Genomic DNA, 20,837 nt, shown 5'->3' with positions numbered 1-20,837 from the left:
ACAGTTATGGGAGCTGAGTAATATTTACCACCACTGTATTATAAACATTGATTTCCACAGGTCATTTACAGAGATGATGAAAAGGGTAGTGTTTGGTACCGCAGCTCAGCAACATCTTCTCCATGGTGACAAAAGCAACAGATGCTCAACGCCCACACCCTTCTTGTTAAATGCAGCACTCATCGACTTTCCACCAACCCCTCTGTACCAATTTGCCACTTGAACTTAATCATCGCACTCCTCAGACATTGCATGAGCACCCGGGGCCGTCCACACATTGAACCGGGTTTCGATTTAACTGGAGTTTAATGTTAAATCAATACTGTGGAGGAGCTTCGGACTTCTGAGAGCTGCCTGGTTAGACGTACAGTGTTCACTGTAAGTAATTACTGAGAAATAGGCAATGAGGTGAGACCAGTCTATCTGGGAATCAGTGTCACATGACCGCTCAAATAATTTTCCACTTCAGTCATTGTGGCATCACTGATGGTAGTGTTGTTTTTGGTTCTGTGCAGCGCAGTGTATCTGATTGACTTCATGGGTTCAGTCGGGAACCGTGTGGCACTCAGATGCACTTAAAATCAGCCCACCTATGTGTGATACCAAAGCTTTTACTTTGACTCTCCAGAGACAAACACTCCATTAACCCCCATCCTTCTTTTTAGTACATAGGCACTTACTACCCAAATAGCGCAAAGTGCATTTTTTTAGCAAGAGTTCGCTCGCTTAAAACCAAACAACTATTAATGGAAAGGCTTTAAAAGAAGAGCTGTATGAAGGATTGCCAGTAAAATAGAAAGAGTTACAGTACAAACAGCGCAATCTAAAGGGAATAAACATTTTGCAGCGCGCAAAACAGCCCAGTGTTTATAATCAACGTAGGATTAGTTTACCCGTTATTGCTTGAGTCATTCTAATCATCCCTCGCATGCAAGCAGCCACCACCTGCTGCGAACAAGCTGCAAATGTTGACGCCAGACAACTCTTCTGCGCTCATATCTAATAACCCAATTGTGATCATTCCTAGTGCGGTGGCTCACGTCCTGATTGCTCGGAGCTGGATCTTGTTATAGATATCAGCGCTTCCCACTAAGCTACAAGTGGGTTGTGCCATGTCCTTGTACTCGCCAGTAATTGCTTTGGTATTTTTAGGTTTGCTAGTGTCAGGGTAATTAAAACAAACAGAGGAGATAGTACAGACAGAGATCTCCTGTGGCTCCTTGGTCTGAGTGTGGAGAGGTTTAGTAAGGTCATACATGGCAATGTTTTCAATTAGACACCTCTGTACTAATGAGGGTTTATTAGAGAGTGTGAATACTTATGCAAAACAGGACTGGTAAGTGATCGAAACATCTATATCTCAGGATAAAGGCGAATGTGTGGATGCTCTCTTTAGATGCTCTGAGGAGAAAATTGTTAAAAAGCTTAACAAAATGAGATAATTTGAGAAAAAAATGTTTATTTTATATTCTGTAGATTTATATGATATAAAAAATTGCCCATTATGATCACAAAAATAACTAATTCTTCCTACATATTGTGTCTTTTGCAATAAATACACATTTATTTTTTCATGATCGGTCTTAAAAAATACATTAATGATCGAAAGTCGCATTATTAAAAGTGTCTCTGTTGTTTTAACTCAAGTGCTTGAAAACAGTCGAGTACAATCTCTTCATACAGTAACCCCACAATAACTCACATGTCCCTAAAGTGAGCCCTCCTCTCCTCCATGGCAGCAGCCCGTGGGGAGGAGAGCTCAGGACGACCGTCACCCAGGCAGTCAACTGTGGCCCCGCTGGAACCATCTGTGCGCCTGTGGTCGACAGATGCAGGCAGAGAACGCCGTGGCAGGTCAGGAAGGCTGCTGGGAAGTACCCAGCAGGTAGAGACACAGAAGGTTCAGCACCACAAGGACCAGCACCAACACAATGAGAACCTTCTGCACCCACAGACATGTATTCAGCTTCTGCTCAAGCCGTGCGTTGCAGGTCATCACTCGCATGAGCTGGTGAGATAAAAACAGGTTCACTGACCTGGTTTATCAATGTAACATCCTTGTAATGAAAGTCATGGGAACAAATCAGGCTGGAGATGTGCAGTAAATTAAAGGAATAGTGTGAAATGTGCTTATTCGGTTTCTTGCCAAGAGTTAGATGAGAAGGTTGATACCTATCTTATATTTGTGTGATAAGTATGGAGCAGGAGCAGGGAAGCAATTAGCTGAATATAAAGACTGGAGGCTCAAGGTTCAAGGTTATCTTTGTAGGGAAAACAAAAAGTCTGGCTATCTCCAAACTCAAAAAACACACCTCCAACCACCTCTGAAACATTTAAATATGTTGTATTCAGTTTGTTTAAATTATACATGAACAGAAATGTTTGTGTTTTTGGGAAGAGTCTGGTTTAACTGGTTCCTGGTTAAACAGCACCCTATCGGGGGCCCTGGAAAGCATTATTTTAAACGCCGACAGAGCCTGGCTGACTGTTTCCCATTGTTTCCAGTCTTTATGCTAAAGCCAGAGTAGCTACCTCCAAATTCCAGCTCAATAGTTAACACACAGACATGATAGTGGTATTGATTTTCTCATATAACTCAATGCAAGAAAGCAAATAATTCCCAAAATGTTGAACTACACCTATAAGAGGATACATCTCTACATATATTTCTGAAATGCTTGTGACATATGAACGTTTTAGGATCCTCAGGACGTCTGAGGATGGGCTACTGACCGTCCCAAGAGTTAGAAGAAAACATGGTGACGCAGCGTTTTGTTATCATCCAGATGATGTTAGCAACCCCAACTCTGACCACTTTTAAGTCAAAGCTAAAAACCTTTTTTTTTTACACTGCGTACTTCACCTGGTCATGATTTCTTCCTTATTTTTAAACTGGATTTTAAATTATTTTAAGTAATCTCTTATATCTTTGCACCTCGTTTGCACTTTTGCTATTTTTAATGGTGTTTTTTTTAAATTGTAAATCATTCAGTAATTAATTTTTCCATTTATATCTTTTCTCTTTGATTCTTTATTGTAAATCTGTATCCTTTATTATGTTATTTTATTGCTCTGTAAAGCATCTTGAATTGGCCTGTATGAAATGTGCTATACAATCAAAGCTGAGTTACCTTGCCTTGCCTAAGACTGCAATTAACAAGGAAATTACCGTTACACTGGAAATTTAAAGAAGTACAATCAAATAAACCACCATCGACCTACATGACCTACTAACTGATGTAAAATTTAGGTTATTATCCAGGGCCTGGGTGTGGAATGTTTTTGGAGTATGCTATACAAATACAAAACTAGAATTACCACCTTGTGGTTGCATGCCTCCACCAACCAGTTAAGCTGCAGTTATAGTTTACATTCATGTCTGTCATTACTCACATGTAGCCATGACAGTAGCCAATACTTCAAATATGGATGTTGATGCAAAGAAGCTATAAACTCTAAAACATGGGTGCTTCACACACACCTTCGACCCAGCAGCACAGAAGATCTACAAGATTAGTGTCACCAATTTAGTATGTGACCTAATGTCTCCCCTTCTGTTCCTGAGATACGACGGTAAATAATGTCCAGAAAAGTGTTTTTTGCAGCACATTAAAATGTCAGAGTGAAATTTACCTTTTGGATATAAAATGTCATCACTCATTGTTTTATCCTATTAGGCATTTGTGTGAAATTTTGTCATCATAAACGTATAAAATCTTGAGTTATGGCCAAAAATGTTTTTTTGTGAAGTCACAGTGACCTTTGACGACCAAATTCTATTTAGTTCATCCTTGAGTCCAGGTAGACATTTGTGCCAAATTGGAGGACATTCCCTTTGAGATGCCATGTTCATGAGAATCAACATTTGTGTCATTAAAAAAATTACACAAAAGTTGGGCACATTTTTTCATTAGATTTACCAAAGAAAAAAATACTGTAACAAGAGCTTTGAAATGTAACAAAATATTTCTTAACACTAGATAGGTTTTTAAGATATATTCATTTTTATGAGCAGAGTGCAAAGGCATTGTGATGGATTTGTTATTCAAACCTCTGGCGACACTGTGAGTTTTTGCATTGCAGGTACAGTAACATTATCAGTATGAATTTACAGCGCGATGAAACGGAACACAGAAGTCTTACTTTTTTGCTGCAAAAAGGAAGAATGCTCTGATGGCTCTAATTTTAGATATATTTAAAAAGGATCGTGCAAACAACAATCATTTACTGGAGGTCAGATTTTAAAGAGCTAAGTCATAAAGTAATATTGAACTATAATGTATTAAAAACAGGAATGGCAGTGTACGAAATCGATAATGGTCAAAAGTATCTGAATGAACAATACATTGTAACTTAAAGATAATGAGTATTGTACAGGGACAAGGCTCCTGTTCCCAGAACTTACCGCTGTGTTTAATTCCTGCTGCCCGCTGGTCCCTGTCTCCGCAGGGCTGTCTCTGAGAGAATTCACTGTTGGTTTAATGCTCTCCAGAACATGACAGCGCAATCTGTGGGAAAGTCACAATCTAATGAGCGGAGGCCATCAGGTTGATATGCAGCCTACAAGTCTGCTCTAATGAGGACTGTGTGGCAACAGCCCATCACCAAAAGTGTACAAATTCTTTCATATATTTACTGTCAAGGCTATAATGGGAGTACAGATGCGCACCTGTGTTCCATGACCTTGTTTTTCGGTACTTCTTTCCAGAACTGTGCAAGTTCTTGTGATCCAGCATTGTCCATCTCGGCAGCCATGACCAAAAATCTATCCTGTGGAGAGGCTTGAGAACCTGCACAGACAAATTCAGGGCAACATTAAACCAAAACAATAATGTGAAGGAAAAATTATTAAATTGCTGCTTAAATCAATAACCAAACCAAGATAGCTGACTGACTTGGTCCAGAAATAGAAACAGAGGCACTACATTAAAATTCAGTGCTGAAAAGACGGTACTGAAAAAACAAAAAAACAGACACACCACTGCATAAAAGCTAGAAAAAAACACAAGCCTGAAATAGGTAGCGCTGATTCTTCCGAGTTATTTGCGGCACGTAACCTACAGCTGACATTTCAGTGCTTGAAGGCCATAAAATGTTTTACCTCGCACAGCGCTGTCAGTTGTCTGACGGTTTGTTTTGGAAGGATGATTCTTTTATCACTTTTGAAATATGTATGTCAGGAAAAGAAAAGTGGCTGCTGGCACTTTGGGTAAAAGACCAGACCATTTGATTATTCTGAAGTTCAGAACATCTGTTGTGAGTGGAGTAGAGTGCAGGGTTTAAGTGCAGTACCTCCATGTAATGACACCACTATATCTACTGAAGCTCCTGGTTCACAGCTGCTGCTGCTAGGCTTCACTCTGTACTTCTCGGGTGCTGTGGTCCGTACCTGTGGAGACACCAGAAGCACCTTTAAAAAATAGCCTTTTGTTGGACAAGTGGACTAAGAGAAAACTAGACTTGCAGACTGCACCTTTTCTTGGCTTTGTTTTCAAGTCTAGGCCACGATGAGACAATTTTGCCAATCACAGGTCATTTCAGAAAGACACACATGCGGTTGTGTGTGCACTTCCCACAAGGTCAAAGCCTGATTTGAGGACAGAGAATCGTGTAGAGAAAGTTGCTGTCCCAGAATTGGCAACAACTGCCTGCACTGCAAAGCCACCCAAAAAGGGAAAGCAGGCTTTTCAGAAAGATAGTCAATAAGAACGTTTGAAAGAGCTGCAGGATGTTTTCAAATTCTAGTTTGGTTTTTTTTTGCCTTTTCCAAAAAACTGCCTGCCACAGCTTTAATGAAATGTATTGCCAATCTGTGAAATGTCAGAAAATAGAAAATTCCCGCAGCTCATGTTGATCTTCAAAATGCCTCTTTTATCTGACTTACAGTCTAAAACAAAATAGGTTTAATTTACCATTACATATCATGGGAAAAGCAGCAAATTAAGGAAGGAATCTTTTAATTTTTGGCAATTTTGCTTAACAAATGACTTAAACTACTGATGACTTGTCAAAATGTCAATTTTCTGTTTAATACCAAACCTATTTATTAATCTAGCCTAATGTTTTTTTTTAGCATCAATTTCATGTAGCAGTGTGAAGCAGTTATTCTGTCAACTCATGCTGTGCTCACAATCTTGCACACACAACTTAGCATTGAGCCTTTACTCTCACCTTGAAGGCCACTTGATTTTTGGTTACATTGCTCAGAATAATGAGGCTTTTTTTCTCTGTCTCTCCTGAACCAAAGCTGAGCTCCTCCGCGGGGCTGGAGGGAGAGAAAAAACACACTTTGTGAGACAGGAGCTACATTAGGGAAGAAAGCAGAGACTATAAAGTGTCTATTTGTGCACTTCAGTAGACATACAACTGCTACATGCAGACAGGTGTTCCCATTTGCTTCACAAAATGCTTTGTTGTTTCTTTCTTAGGTATCTTATTAATTCAGATTGGGTTGCTACAATCTTTGTGCCTTCTTGTCTGTGTGGTATGATTATCCGAGGACTTGTAGCTTTTCCTGCTGCGCATCACTTTGACGATCTGCCTCAGCGAGTCTGTCCTGAAGGATGATATAGTGGCAATATTTTGCAGCTTAAAAAGATATTTAAAAACACAGGGTTTCTGTCAAGCATGTTTACATTAATCCAAACCACTTTTTGTGGTACATTTTAAATTTCTACCAATGTTTTGACAAAGCAACCCTTTACAAGACAGGTAAGTATAATGCAGGACCCGCTTTAACAGCCTTTTCCATTCAGTTTTTAATGTGCTTTTGCACTGCATACTCCCACACATATTTGCATATAACAGTTTTACCACAAACCAACTGACACACCATTGATACAAGTGGGAGATCAACCTGTTTGTCCAGTTGATAATCCAGCCTTGGCCTCAGCAGAGATAACATGCTGTGTTTTGCAGCTTACAGAAGCTCCTGACTTCATTTCTTTAAATCTTTCTCAAAGCCTCTGACATGCTGATTATTCTTGACCTATATGGATCTCTTAGGCTTTCAGTTGGCTTGAAAAGCCACATCTGGATAAATAAACTAGCTGAAGTAGGAATGGTAACAATTGGCTAGGTTCAGGCAAGCCAATCAGACACAGAGAAGGGAGGGTCATGCCTCTGCCATCCTGAGATTGCCTCCCTGTTAGGGCTCTGCTAATTTAACTGTGGATAAAATAATATACTTGTGAGGCTTCTCTAGACTTTCCAAAGTGCATGGATTAAACTCCAATAGTGAACTGAGTCATTTTGCATCAGTCGTGTGACACTCAAAACAATTCATCCACCGTTTTAGCACAGTACTCATAGACTGAAACCACTGCAAGGGAGAGGCTAGCTGCTTCAAGCTGCAAAGCAATTCACAGGCAAGTGAATTCTGTCAATTTTCAAAATAAAAAAACACCCTGTGCAGATCATTTCACTTTTCTAAATTAACTACAGTGAGCTATGACGTATGGACGTGTCGACAGTGGTGTTGTTTTTACTCTTACTGCCAGAATAGGGGATTGCAGGTTTTAATTACTGCAGCAGGGAAAAGAAGGTCATAGGTTAACTAAATTACCATAGTACCACCATCCAAAAAGGAAAAACTGTAACACGCAATATTCCCTTTTTTTTTTTTTAAACTGAGCAAGGGAGTAAATGGGAAATTATGTTGTGGTTAAATTTTTCTCAAAGCCAAGAAGGATTAAGTGCAGCAGTGAATTATGCACACTTTGCTCAGGATGTATTACTATTTTGCAAATATATAAAGCTTGCTCAGACATCCTCTGCTTGTTGTGTTCACTTTGTTTTAAGTTTCTTATATGCAGAGTGAACAAAAATTTAAACGCAAATAATGAAAATGTTGATCCTTTGTGCCCTCAGACTGAAGCCAACCATGCCAATAAGTCATCTCAGGCATCGTGTTTGTTAAAGGTCTTTTCGGTGTGTACCACCGGGCCTGAAAAAATTCTAGGGAAAACATGGCTGCATGGAGACATCTATATAGACAGATAATTAATAGTATTACGACAAATCAATGCAAAGAATGGGGGGCACCATCAAGAAACCATAAGATACATAATGTCTCCCTGTTTTTGATGTCAGCTCAAAGGTGAACACAGGACATAGAGCAGATTGTGTATACTGTAGCGGACACATGCAATATAATTTCAGCACTTTTAAGCAGAGTAGAGCTCTGATCATGCATCAAAGCTGTGAAATTTAGAGCCAAAGCAAATCTGTAGCCTAAAATCTGGGGATGAGGCACTTTGCCATGTTTTCTGACGCCCCTTGTTAGTCGCTGGCACTCAATGTTTCTTCTAAGCAAGTTTGCAACAGTGTAGCTTGGCTATAAATAGTATGCGATTTGATGGATTCAGCCTCAGTGAACACTTTTTGCATTTGGGACTTTAACTTTGCCAAGAAGAAACTAGCAAATGGATTATAATATCTGCCTCAAATGTACAAAGCCTCTCACTGATGCAGCTTGGCTACATTTCATGGACTTAAACTGCTAAGAACAAAGGTATATTTTTCCTTTTCAAGTCTTCGTGTGTTCTTTTCCTCAGTAAAACAGCTGTAGAGTCTGGCGCTTACTTGTGCTCAGAGTGAGTCTTCAGGCTCTGGAAACCTTTGGCAAACACAAGATCAAAGCCCCCTACTCTCTTCTAAAGCCCCCAGCCTCGAATTAAGGCTAACACAGCTCAGAAACATAATTGCATTTAAGGCTCATTTAAATCTGTTTATCACTATAATTCACAGCCCAGAGCTGTCAAAATCCTCACATCAAAGCCATTACTCTGTAAAAACAGTATTCATCGGACATTATTCATGAAAACGAGGAGCAATATCGTGCAGTGTGTGAATGCACTGCTGAGTATTTACCCAAGGACCAACCACATCATTGTGTGATTGCTTTACTCCTTTGCAATACACCGCTTTTGAAGCTGACACCCCTTTTGCAATTCAATGAATGCTCATTAAAACATATGATGTGTTTAACATCATGTGCAAGGGCTGACGTGTGCTCCCCTCTCAAAGGTTAATTGATCATTGGCCAGTGTCTCAGTGTGAACAATTGATTGGTAGCATCCTTAATTCCTGCGCAGATCAATCAGGCTATAAAGGTACAAACACATCAATAATGACTTCAGATTTCAAGGCAATACGTGAAGAGAACATTTTTGTCAATATGTAGCAGGCAATTAAAATTTGTCTATTTGCATATGGCTCCTCAATACATGTACACTCAGCTGCTGGTTAACACCTTGCTTAAATTAATGCAGTATAATACAACAGGTTGGCAATAAATAAAGAGCGCCTATTATGCTGTTCAGTTTTGTTTGTTTTATCTAGGTGTTACTAATAAATTGGCATCTGTGTGTACATCTATTTAGACAGAGGACTGTATTGGCCACAGTGCAACACCTGAACAAGTTTTGGGATAGCTTGCTCAAAGGGGACTGGCAGAAATTTTGGGAAAAGAAGATGGACTTGTGGGTTATAAGTGCAGTGCGGAGAAGCTGCTCTTGTGCACATACAACCCCAGATGGGTACAGGTGCAGCCAGGACAGCAAGACTCGATACTTTCACACCTAAACTGTTTGTTTCTGTTTAAACAAAGTTAGGTCAGTGCTGTTTGTTTAGGCTGCTGTAAAAGCTGTCAATCAAGCTCTGGTGTAGGGATGAGACAATAATTGTTTTTATTACGATCCTGATGAATTATCATTATCAGGAAGATTTTGAATATTGTGTCACGCAAAGAGATGCTGGACAACCAACAACAAAAGAGACATTGCCAAAATATGCTGTATATGCACAAACCTGAAATAACACAAGAGATCTCAACCAAGCATGACATATTTTGTATCAAAAGATATAATGCAATTTCAAATAGCTGAAAACCCTGACTTTTGAAGATTGTTTTTTGTCTAAACATTATGTTCAGTAAAGATGCATGTTCTTTCTCTGATGCAATAAAAATATGTTTCTTAACAAATGTAAGGTAAAGGGATTCCAGTAGGGTTTAGTGTAATTTTAATTATTCTAATTAAGCATATTTCAGTGATTTTAATGACAACATTGTGAATTATTTTGGCAAGGATAACTGTGACATTAAATTTTCATATTGTCCCATTGATGCGGACTAAACAGCCACATCAAGGACACTTGAAAAGGAAGTAGTAACAAAGTCTCAGTTCATGTTAATCAGTGCTGCTTAGTTTTACAGTTTGATCTCAGTTGTTTCAGCCTTCATTTTTACAATGTAAGAAACTATATGGCGCCCATTTCCTGTTCACAGTATGTTTCTTTAGACACTTTAGGCAATAACTAGGCAAATCAGTAACAGAATATTGATTTGTATGTAATCAGCACTGCCTAGTTTTATAGCTTGATCAGAGTTTGGTCTGAGTTTGAAAGAGCGAGATACAGAGGGGCTGCACTCTCTCTCGCTCAGTGTCTTTATTCTTAGTGTCTGCGGTGACAGGCATGTGAAAATGCAAAAGCAAAATCTGTAGTTTGAGCTGGGAGATGAGCAGTGAGATCTGGGCACTGGTAAGATGGAGTTTACCACAGTTCATTCAGTGCTACCCGCACTGTTATGACACAAGGCTGGTTGAAAACTGGCAAAGTAAGTAAGTGTGTAGACAACACCTTATTTTCAAACTGCAAAGCGACCATGAGCTGTCAGCGAATTGCAGGTTAATGACAAGATGGGGAAGTGTGTGAGCAGGACGGCCTACCTAACATCTAGCAGAGGGCCTTTGAAGGTGGTCTGTGGCTTCCTGGCCCCTTTAGTCCTGGTGCTTGTGTCTCCTTTATCATTGTCCTCTACCCTCAAACTGTCTTCCAGGAAATTCACCTGAAACAACAAAGAGCACTTAATTAGAGAAGAGACTCAGGATACTGATAATGTAATCGTGTGACCCTTATCTGGTCGCTTCCCTGAAAATAAAATGTTTGACCCTTGCCCTTCAAGCATAGAAAGCTATCAGTTAATGAAGCACCTGACAGTCATCTGCAATGATTTATAAAAGGTTCTTGTGAAATGAGGTGAAATGTTGGGTTATCAACATATAGTCTCTTTCACTGAGAAGCCCCCATGATTAATCCTGACCCTTGTTCCTGGTAGACTCATAAACTCGTGACTTGTTTTGACAAAATAAAGACCGTGACCAAAAATATTTCAACCACACCAGATGTCATAATATCACTCATTCATTTAGACTTTCACTTCAGCAAAACATCCCTAAACTTTGACCCAAATCATCCACAGACAGACCATGAGACCATAAAACAGCTGACAGGATAGAAAATGTGAAACGTTTGCATAAGCACTATAGATTAAATAAGTGGGTTGGGGAAATAGATGCTTTCACAGTGTTGTTGGCACCGAATATTGTGCAAAACAGATGGGAGAGGGAGCGTATTATGGAGGGGGGGCAAAGGTGAGCGGACTCTGCATGTGATGGGAACATTTGTGACTCAGAGGGGAAGTGTGTCATTTGCTGTGATAAGCAACACAACATGTCATCTTAATTTAATGGCTGACTGTCATGCAACTGCCACAATGAAGACATCAGGAGATAATCAGCTGCTGATGAAATGTCTCTATTTATTCGTCATTTAAAGAGCAAGCTTAACACAATTAGATAATAATGCAGCTAGAATAAAAACCCAAAACATGCTACAATTTTTAATTAAAAATGAAACATTTAAATAGCAGAGTGTTTCTTACATATATTAGCGTTTAAATAACAGTGTTTTGGCGCAGCTTTGACCATATCCGTAAGGCTCATGGAAACACCATTCCATTACAGATTAACAAAGAACAAAATAAATGGCAATTTATTTTGAGAAACAAATTAATTAAAAAAAATCAAACACTTATTCTATAATAATCCCGTACAAAGACATAAAATTGACCATATTAAAAGACATCTAAAATTAGAGAAATTCATGATTTCTACACATTGTGTGTAAGATACGAAATGCAAAGACATTATGCTAAAATGAAAGATTAGTGAAATGCTCTGAATGAGGAGTGAGTCTACTGGTTATACAGTACATGTTAAGGAAAAAAAAAAGATGATTAGCACTCTCCAGAGTCTCAGACCTGTTAAAGGATAATGTTAGAGGACAAGGCACACACGGCTTTGGCTAAAAAGTTGCCTCAAAGGCAAGCATGGTTAAATATTTAGTGCTGAGTGTTAATAATTTGGTCTACATTAATATAGCAGTAATTATCTTAGTAGTTATCTCCTGAGATTAAGGCATGTTGTTAATGGGAAGTAGTGACTGTGCTTTTCATTCCCTTTCAGCCGATTACACAGTAAAAAATATGAGTGTTTTGCTTGGTTGCAAAAGGTAGACTACCCATCATATAGCCTACATCCCTTCATAACAAAGTCAGAAATTTTGTGTTTTTCCAAACAGTGCAATACAATTTAGGGGGTCAGATCAAAATGTGAGGTCCGAGATGGGTCAAGGGGTGGACATGTCCAGGGGGGAGTTGAGATGACATCGGTCGACTGTGAGGGAGGTGCACTCACAATAATACGAGTCACGTGAGTACACCTGCCTTTCCAGTCGGTTGAAATCGTCCGGACTCTGAGCTTCTTGTGTGGGTGTGATCCTACACTGCCTTACCACCTCCAGCCCTTGTTTCAAAACAGAGAGAGGGACAATTAGCTTTCTGATGCCGTTCAAGTCATCAGCGCAGTGCTGCCTGGAACCCAGAAGAATTCAGATTGGGATGGGTGGTGAAAGTTGAGTGGGAGAGTTTCTTGATGGGTGGTGAAAGTTGAGTGGGAGAGTTTCTTGCTTGTTTAGACAAGATGGATCAGAGACAGTTCTGTGGAATGCATTCAGACGGGCTTGAAGAGCCAACAGGCGAGTATATAAACACAGTGCTACAGGTGTAGTCGAAGCAAAGGCCACCAGAAATAAAGTCGAATTCATAATGCCTGATAAAACGACCCTGTGCCAGCTGAGAAGACGGCAGACATTGCTAATTAACCTGTTTTAACAATCACAAATGTATCCTAAGCTCTCATATTAATTTCTCATCAACCCTTTCCTTTCATGTCACTTCAAGTACCTAACCTTGCCTTTCTCTGTATATCGAGTGTGATTAAAATACTGATTCATTTGTGGTAAACATGCAACAATAACAAATTTTCATACAATGCTATGGGTTTATAAGGTATGTACAGTGGGTGTTATTAACTAAAAATCACAAATGCCTTGAATGAGTGAGCCTCTGGCCAAAGGTTGAGGTTATTTCAGTTTCCAGGCTTCTTTTACAACATATATTATGTAACCTTCAGCCAGTGCTCATGGTAGAACATGTATGTATATTCATGAATGACATGAGTAGCCATCCATGTTAAATTTAATTGCTACAATTCACCCTTCAAAGGAAACTAGGCTATAAAACTACAGTTCTCTCACCTATCATTAACAAATGGATTCTCCTCATCGACCCCTCGACACCATTTGACTGCAAACAGGCGTATTCAAACATTTACTTATATTATAACATACTCACTGTCTGTGCATTGTCACTGCAGAGTGGTTGTGTAACTCGTTTCTCAGGCTAACCTGAGAAATATCTTCCCCTTTCCTATAGAGCTGACTCAAATGTTTTCATTTCTTGCCTTTTACTTCACATGACTGTAGTGCTTGTTAAAACTGTTATAGGGTTTTGTATTTGAAGATTAAATTAAGACAAAACGCTAACAGGGAGCTGTGCTCCTTTTCTCTGGGATTATGCAGAGTATGATCATGCCGCTTGCACCACAGACATGCCAGAGTGTGAGGTAATTCCATGTGTTTATTAACAAACTTTAAACTTGTGCCTGTAGATTATTGTTGAAGCCAACAGTAGACTGATTTGCATATTGCTGCTCTGTAAATCTAAATCTGTTGTGCATGACCAATGTGGTTTTTATCAACAATGGGAGAACTGTTTGTTTGTTGGGGCTTAGGAGGCTCATGGGAGTAGCACTGGGTGACGCGGTACCTCTCCAGCAGATACAGTTTGTGTCCTATAGGCAACCGGCAACAAAAACCCTAAACAGCTGCTATAAATTACAGCACAGTTACTTCCTACTTCTCACATCAAATGTGGGTTAACCCCAAATCTGTTGCTCCCTGACTGTGACAGCAAAACAGCAAAAATATCTGTAAACAACAGCTGCAACACTGCATAACAACAAAGCAAAAAGAATATGTTAGAAAACAACATGCACAAACATATTGTAAATGTACACCCTTCTACAAGTCTTCAATGGGCATTTCATGAGGCCGAACATTTCCTGAGTTGACCCCCTTAATGCCCTCCATCTATTTCCATGCAAGCTTTTTTTTGCATACCCAAAAAGGAAGCTAAATAGATTATGAGGGCTGGATTGTCCTGTAGGGAGTGAGAAGAACATGTAACATAAGCTGCAGCCTCGACTGTAAGTGGATGAAATTTGGTGACACTAGAGTGAGAGGGAGGTTGACAGTGGCTGCAGACATATTCAAGATAAAGCCTGTGGGGTGTTACAGTGACGGTGGGACACGCTGAGGCTGCATGCTGCTGTTGGGCAAGAATAGGAATCTAGCAGCGGCAGGGGAAGAGCTTAAGTAGCTGACTTGACATCCTCTGTGGACCATACGAGGGGCGGAGAGGACGAGAGAAGCAGAGCGCTGGCTGTGATTCATGGGCTTTGTTGGCAGGATTTAATTGCAGCCAGAGACATTAGGAGTCACCTTCACGCAGACAATGAGCAAGAGCTTAACGTCTTCCAAATCAGGGCATTACTTGCCACTTAATTCACAGCTGTCTCCACAGAGCGGTCTGATTACATGCTGTAATCTTGGGCTCAAATTATAGGAAGTGAGTAAAAGAAACAGGAGGATACTCTGAACATAGGGCATCTAATCTGACTAGAAGCAGGATGTCACACTTATAAGGAGATGGACACTACTGCCTGAAATGCCAGAATCCAAATTTGTCATGACTCAATCACACATGAGAGCAGCTACACTGATAACAACAGAAACACTGGCCCTGATATATTAGTTTCAACATTCATTTACCAACTGTATCAGCTATGTAACACTTAATCATCCCCATTCTGACAATGAGATCAATTAAACAGTGCCCACTGACTTAAGTGTGTCCTGCCAAAGTGGAGACTTACGCAACACTCAAGGAGCAGTCTTGCCTCATTTTGTAGTGAAATTAAATGGCGAACAAGGTTGAGGATATCTTTTAATTTAAGTTTTTTTTAAACACTCCTGCATTCTGATTAAAACTTAAAAGAATATGTACCTTTTTCGGCTTGACCGCAACCTCAGAGTTGAAGCTGGACTCAAGGGTATCTTTGCCCTCCATTTCACCCTCTTTGCTCTCTGTTTCGTCCTCACTAACAATTGGTCCGTTTTCACAGATGGGCGTTTGGAAGTCGTCATCAGGGAGAGGCGGGTAGCTGTACTTGAAGGGGTCCTGGAATGTAGCCAGATATTTTATATCACTACATGCATGGCAATCAAAGTGTTTACACTGTCAATTTCAATGAATGTAGTCATGCTGAATGTCCTTTATAAGTTCAGAAAGTCCCATGACTTGCATATGAATGAGTGGGAATTCTGGAAGGGAAATTCTGTTAATGACCGAAAGATTATTATTCACTTAAGTAAGATTTCACTGTCAACAGTTGTGACCTGAAAAACCTCCTTAACAATCTTTCTCAGTAAGGAGAGTGTCTACAACTACAAAAATGTACATTACTAATAAAAATATACAAGATTTCAGTGTCGCACAAACACTATTCAATGTAACAAAGTATTTATCAAAAATGTTTCTATATAGAATTTGTTTAATATGACTAAAGCTTACAAAACAAGCTTTAGCATCACAGCATCATCACAATATTATACCACTGAAAGATAGCTAATATTTCAGATCAGCTCTAGTAACTACTACATCTTTTGTAACTGTTTCACATTAAGAATGCACAATGTAAGGCACAGCTGGGTGATGTGGGGGGAAAAAAATCAAACATCACAATATGTTTAACCAGATAGCCTGATATCGCCATTGACATTACCTGACTATTGGTGCTTTCAAAAAATATTTCCACAATGAGTTTTTGTTATTTAATCATGTGGATATAATGACTAAATGGGTAAAGGAAAATACCAAAACAGTCTGATAATTTCAGAAAATTACATCACTTCACTGTAACGCAGCCTTTAAAAACAGGAAAAGACAACACTTAGAATATCCAAAATTTCACAAAATAGCTAGTCTCATGATATGATATTCTTATGTTAATTTATTGCCTAACCTAAATGGAAATGTTGAATTTAACACATAGAGAAAGTCCTAATTAACATACCGTTCCACCCATGTGAGATGGCAGGTACTCTAGGTCTATGAATCCGTGGATCTCAGATTTGGATGCAAACTTGAGCTTGCTGATTGCCTCGGGACCCAACCACGACTTCACAATCTTCCAGGCAGCTGAAAAGTGACATGTTTATGCTCAAGATATCATCAGATTATTATTTTGATAATCATGACGGACACAAAAATAACGGGTTTTTGTACAAGAGAATGAGGCTCACCATTCATGATCCAAGGCATATCCACGATGATCATTTTGGCTGAAATGATAGACAAAGCTTGACCATTATGAACATGCTTTGACCTGAACATAGCTGTAATTTCCTGTATATTGGTGAATGTAAACATTTGTTGTGCTTTTATAACAACTTTTGTCACTTACATAAAAACTTTGGATAGTACACTTTGAAGCAATTAATAATGTACTTCACGAACTCCATGTCCTGAAACACAAAGTGGAAAAGAACAAGCATTTAAAAAGCATAACCACATACAGGGCTTCAACTACAAAAGATGCTTTATGTTTTTTCGATAGAGAGAACTTTTCGCTCTTAACTGCCTCTAGATCTATAGTGGCCCACTTATGAGAAAATGAATTAAGCTCCTCTGATGACCTGCTCAATTCCTCTCAAATGCTATGCATAAGACTTAAAGATGTTACATTAAGGTTTTATAATTATATTTAACTTTAACTTCATGATTAAACATTTGCAAACTATATAACTTGCTGTTACATACTGTTTTGCCACCATCTGATTGTATTACCTAGACCTAACAACTATGATTATTTCAAGAAGACAGTCTTCCTAAAAACGAGTAAAGAGATAAGAGTTCAAGGTACATGGCTTTGACTTAAACGTATTCCCTGCACTTTCACAATAACGGGCTTCTGATTCAAACAGATAATCTTACCTATGCTTTGGATAGTGCTAGAAAATCTAATCACGGCTAACAATTTAAATGCAACAAATACATCCAGATGAAAGGTTCTGCCACATTTTAAATCATTCTTTAAGTGAACATGATAAATGTTCATGTCACTATTTTATGCCGATCATCAGGCAAACAACCAATATGTCAATATATACAGCCTTTATCTGGCTGGGCTCCATAATTGGCTAGAAGCCTCATTGCTATGCAGGAGACTCACTCCCGAGCCTTAATGAGATCAAACTGGCTACCCTTGCTCCAGCACCTACTGTGGTTCAACAACACTGAATAAGGCTGCTTTCCAAACTGATCTTCTAATCTACTCATTTCATATTTGGGTTGCATAGCTATTTATCCTTCCTGGTTTATTGGTATTTAATTGAGCCATCTCTCCACAAGAGAGCCTAGCCAATGAAATATGCCCGCTGACAGAGAGCTCCATCAAGGAGCTCACGCCTGCGACACAGTGAGTCAACGGATTAGACAGTCCACTCGAATTGACCAACGGGATTTAAAGGTTACTTTAATCTCCGAAGTGTAAAACCATTAAAGAGCATCAGTCCCTGCAAGACCACAGCTCAAACAGCAAGAAAAATGAGGATAGTCTACAGCATTTCAATGACAGTCACAGAAAAGAAACAGTATTTTTTCAATGTGGGAGTGAATCTCATTTAATAGAGAGGGAGTGAAAATGCAATAAATATTTCACCTTGGAAATGTGGATATTACTACTAGAAAAAAGCAAAATGAAACAGTATGACAAAGAAAAAAAAAGAAGGTGCTGATATTATTACAAAAACCTCAAAATAAAATAACATCATCATCGACTTACTATGTTGCTGAGGCCAGACTCTGTCATGTCAAACACAACAGTGAGTGGCATCCCAGGTTCTTTCTTCGCATAGCGCTCCAGCCAGAAGGCAACGTACTTCTTCTTGTCCATGAGTGTTTTTGCATCCTTGACATGTAGTTTTACTTTGAACCAGACTTAACACAGTAAACAGAAATAAAAATATATATCATGAGTTAAGGTTTTATATTTTTACTAGTATTTTGGTAGATTTGCAGTTGTCTGCAATATCAATAATGGGAGCACACTTTTCATCAGAACAGATATATCTTGTCTTAAATAAGGGCTAGGTAAGTGTTAACTGTAAGAAGGTCTGTAATAAAACATATACATACAAAGCTTGTTGCCCTCTTTGTCATAGCCATGGAGGTAGACAGCACCAGTCTCGAACATCCATTTGGGTATGGTGCTTTCACTGAGATCTGAAACACACAGGCAAGTTTTACTGTCAGCTGGTGTAAGAGTTTAATTGTACGCAAAGGTGGCTCGTAGTCTTCTTACAGATTTTACAGACTATTTGAATCCTTAACTTAACCACTTTAAAAGGCACAAAATGTTTTAATTAGATTTTTTTTCCTTTCACAATTTTATCATTGTCATCATGTCCAGGCAATACACAACAAAGCCATCTTGTTGTATTTCTAAAGATCATTCATCACAAGCACAAACTCTAACTAAAATTGGTTCTCAAATCTATGTGAAATTGTATAAAACATTTATGTAGGTGAACCAGAGTGGGAGTTTAAATAGTTTTACAGAACCTGTTTAAGATCTCAGCTTCCCTATAAACTGTAACTGCTTGATTTGACAAAAAAATAACATACTTGTTATCATCCCTTTTCAACAGATTCCGAAAAGAACTGAAAATGTCTCTCCTTATTGATATAGCCCATGATGCCCCTTGATACTAATGGCATGAATAAATCAAATTTCCCAGAAACAGCTGCTTGACAAATTGAATTTGCTGGATTAAAGGCCAACAAATAACAACTCTGAGAAATTCCACAGCAAACAGAAAGAGTGGGGATTGTTCTCGGGGGTAGCCTATGCATGGCTTTATGGGTGTTTAACACACAATGGCACTCTGTCTGGATTCATCCCAGGGCAAGCACAGAGACAACCACTGATGTGTTGCAAGCTTGTAAACATCTAAATAAGGCAATGTCAATATTTCTAGTTTTAGATGGGACTGGATATCGAACTTCAATACTTTTTTTGGTAATGACCACACTCTGCCTGCAGCACCAGCTATTGAGAGCAGTCATTTACCAAAAGATATTTGATTCAAAATATTGTTTAATCTGATCACGTGGTTCCAGATTTAAAATAAACAATTTGCAAACTTTAGACAACTTTAGTTAGTAACATTCTTGTCCAACTGCTTCTGTTTTAACATTTGAGAACTTTAGTGTCTTTTGTCAAACGAAAAGAGGATTTTGTAAATAAAAATATATTGCATTTTATATTGTAAGAAAGGGGACTTTTTTTTAATTGATTTAACAATTAAGGAATCACTGACACTAGTTTCTGAAATAATGCGCAGCCCTACTATCAGGTAAAAAATTGCTCATATCATATGTCAAACTGTTTTGTGTGATATCTTACCATTCACACCATATTCTTTTCTCCACTGGAGACTTTCATCAATCATTTTCAAGGCATCATCAACAACATAAAGTCTCCACGTCAGGTAGCCCTCCACCAGAGCATCATCTTTTTCAAGCCTTTCAACATCTCTGGAGTCATATTTGTCTGTTGAATCTGTAAACACAACACAAAGGTTCAGTCACATATTGATCCAAATTTTAAGAAGTCAAGCTCAAGGTTTTACTCTCAACCTCACTGATTCCCGGATAAAGTCTTAAATTATAAACTGTGCTTTAAACTCAGGTCATATTCTTACAAGCACAGACTTTATTTGTCAAAACAACAAGCTACATGTGGCAATACAGAGCTAATGTTAGCGTAGTTAGTTATTTGTTGGAGCTTATCTGGGCTCTGAGCATTTAGGTCATGATGTTATCAACATGACAAAGTGGGGTAAAAGCTTACTTGTGGGAAGTTAACCTACAATATCCGAGTTTATGAAGCTGCCGGAAGCCCTAAATTCGTGTAGTGACCAAGGTTAATGTCAGCTTCTTCGTAACTAACAGTGTTACCTTGGAGGAACTCATTCTTGAATCTCTGTCTCGTCTCCTCAATTTTCTTCTCAATGTCCTGTCAAAACAGAGTTCCTTCATGTTAGACACGTCTTCGCCTTCAACACACTGACTCTTCAAACAGCTAAAAAAAGTGCTCTAATTGTAGTTGACTATACCTGCTCTCCTTCGTGTTGTTCAATTTCAGCCATATTCAATGGTCCCCGGGTTTCCGTCTCTGTGGTAGTTCCTTGTTGAGCTAGCTAAAGTGCAGCTAACGTATAGTTTGGTGAATCAGTGCGAAGTGTGCAACTGACGCACTGTCGTTGCCATTTTGGCTCCGGCCGTGGCCACTCCTCTTCTTTACGCTGTTAGTTTGAACCGAAAGGACAGAGGGGGTGTTCAACTATATTCGAGATCACAAGTAAAGCGTTTATCTAATCGTTTACATGGTTGATTCGTTCAAATAAAGCGAGTGAGCGAAACGCTTTTAGCTTGTATCGCTACTGTTTACAAACCCCTTCCCAGAATG

At 39.0% G+C, this 20,837-nt stretch overlaps 1 protein-coding gene across 1 annotated transcript; it reads right to left on the bottom strand.

Moving 5' to 3' along the window:
• Positions 1 to 1,439: 1,439 nt before the first annotated feature.
• Positions 1,440 to 20,836, bottom strand: mospd2 (motile sperm domain containing 2). The gene is made up of 15 exons (XM_042494192.2): positions 20,485 to 20,836; positions 20,327 to 20,384; positions 19,773 to 19,928; positions 18,503 to 18,589; positions 18,150 to 18,304; positions 16,770 to 16,830; positions 16,609 to 16,647; positions 16,380 to 16,504; positions 15,311 to 15,484; positions 10,731 to 10,849; positions 6,172 to 6,265; positions 5,293 to 5,389; positions 4,670 to 4,790; positions 4,406 to 4,508; positions 1,440 to 2,008 (listed from the first exon to the last, which is right to left on the bottom strand). Exons 1-15 carry the CDS (start codon positions 20,515 to 20,517, stop codon positions 1,856 to 1,858), a joined length of 1,575 nt encoding a protein of 524 aa, XP_042350126.2. The 5' UTR covers positions 20,518 to 20,836; the 3' UTR covers positions 1,440 to 1,855.
• Between the last annotated feature and the right edge of the window lies 1 nt (position 20,837).

This window comes from Plectropomus leopardus, chromosome 10 (genome assembly GCF_026936395.1).
Source record: "Plectropomus leopardus strain MGB_pleo_1.0 chromosome 10, ASM2693639v1, whole genome shotgun sequence".
Lineage (NCBI taxonomy): Eukaryota > Metazoa > Chordata > Actinopteri > Perciformes > Serranidae > Plectropomus > Plectropomus leopardus.
Note: the sequence above shows the minus strand (reverse complement) of the source record. Positions and strands in the feature narration are given on the sequence as shown.

Coding starts and splice junctions, on each gene's coding strand:
- mospd2 (XM_042494192.2), bottom strand. CDS start 20,517: ATGGCTGAAATTGAACAACACGAAGGAGAGCAG. Junction 18,305..18,502: donor CAAAGAGGGCAACAAGCTTT/GTATGTATATGT, acceptor TACTGTGTTAAG/TCTGGTTCAAAGTAAAACTA. Junction 2,009..4,405: donor AGCAGGAATTAAACACAGCG/GTAAGTTCTGGG, acceptor TTATCTCACCAG/CTCATGCGAGTGATGACCTG.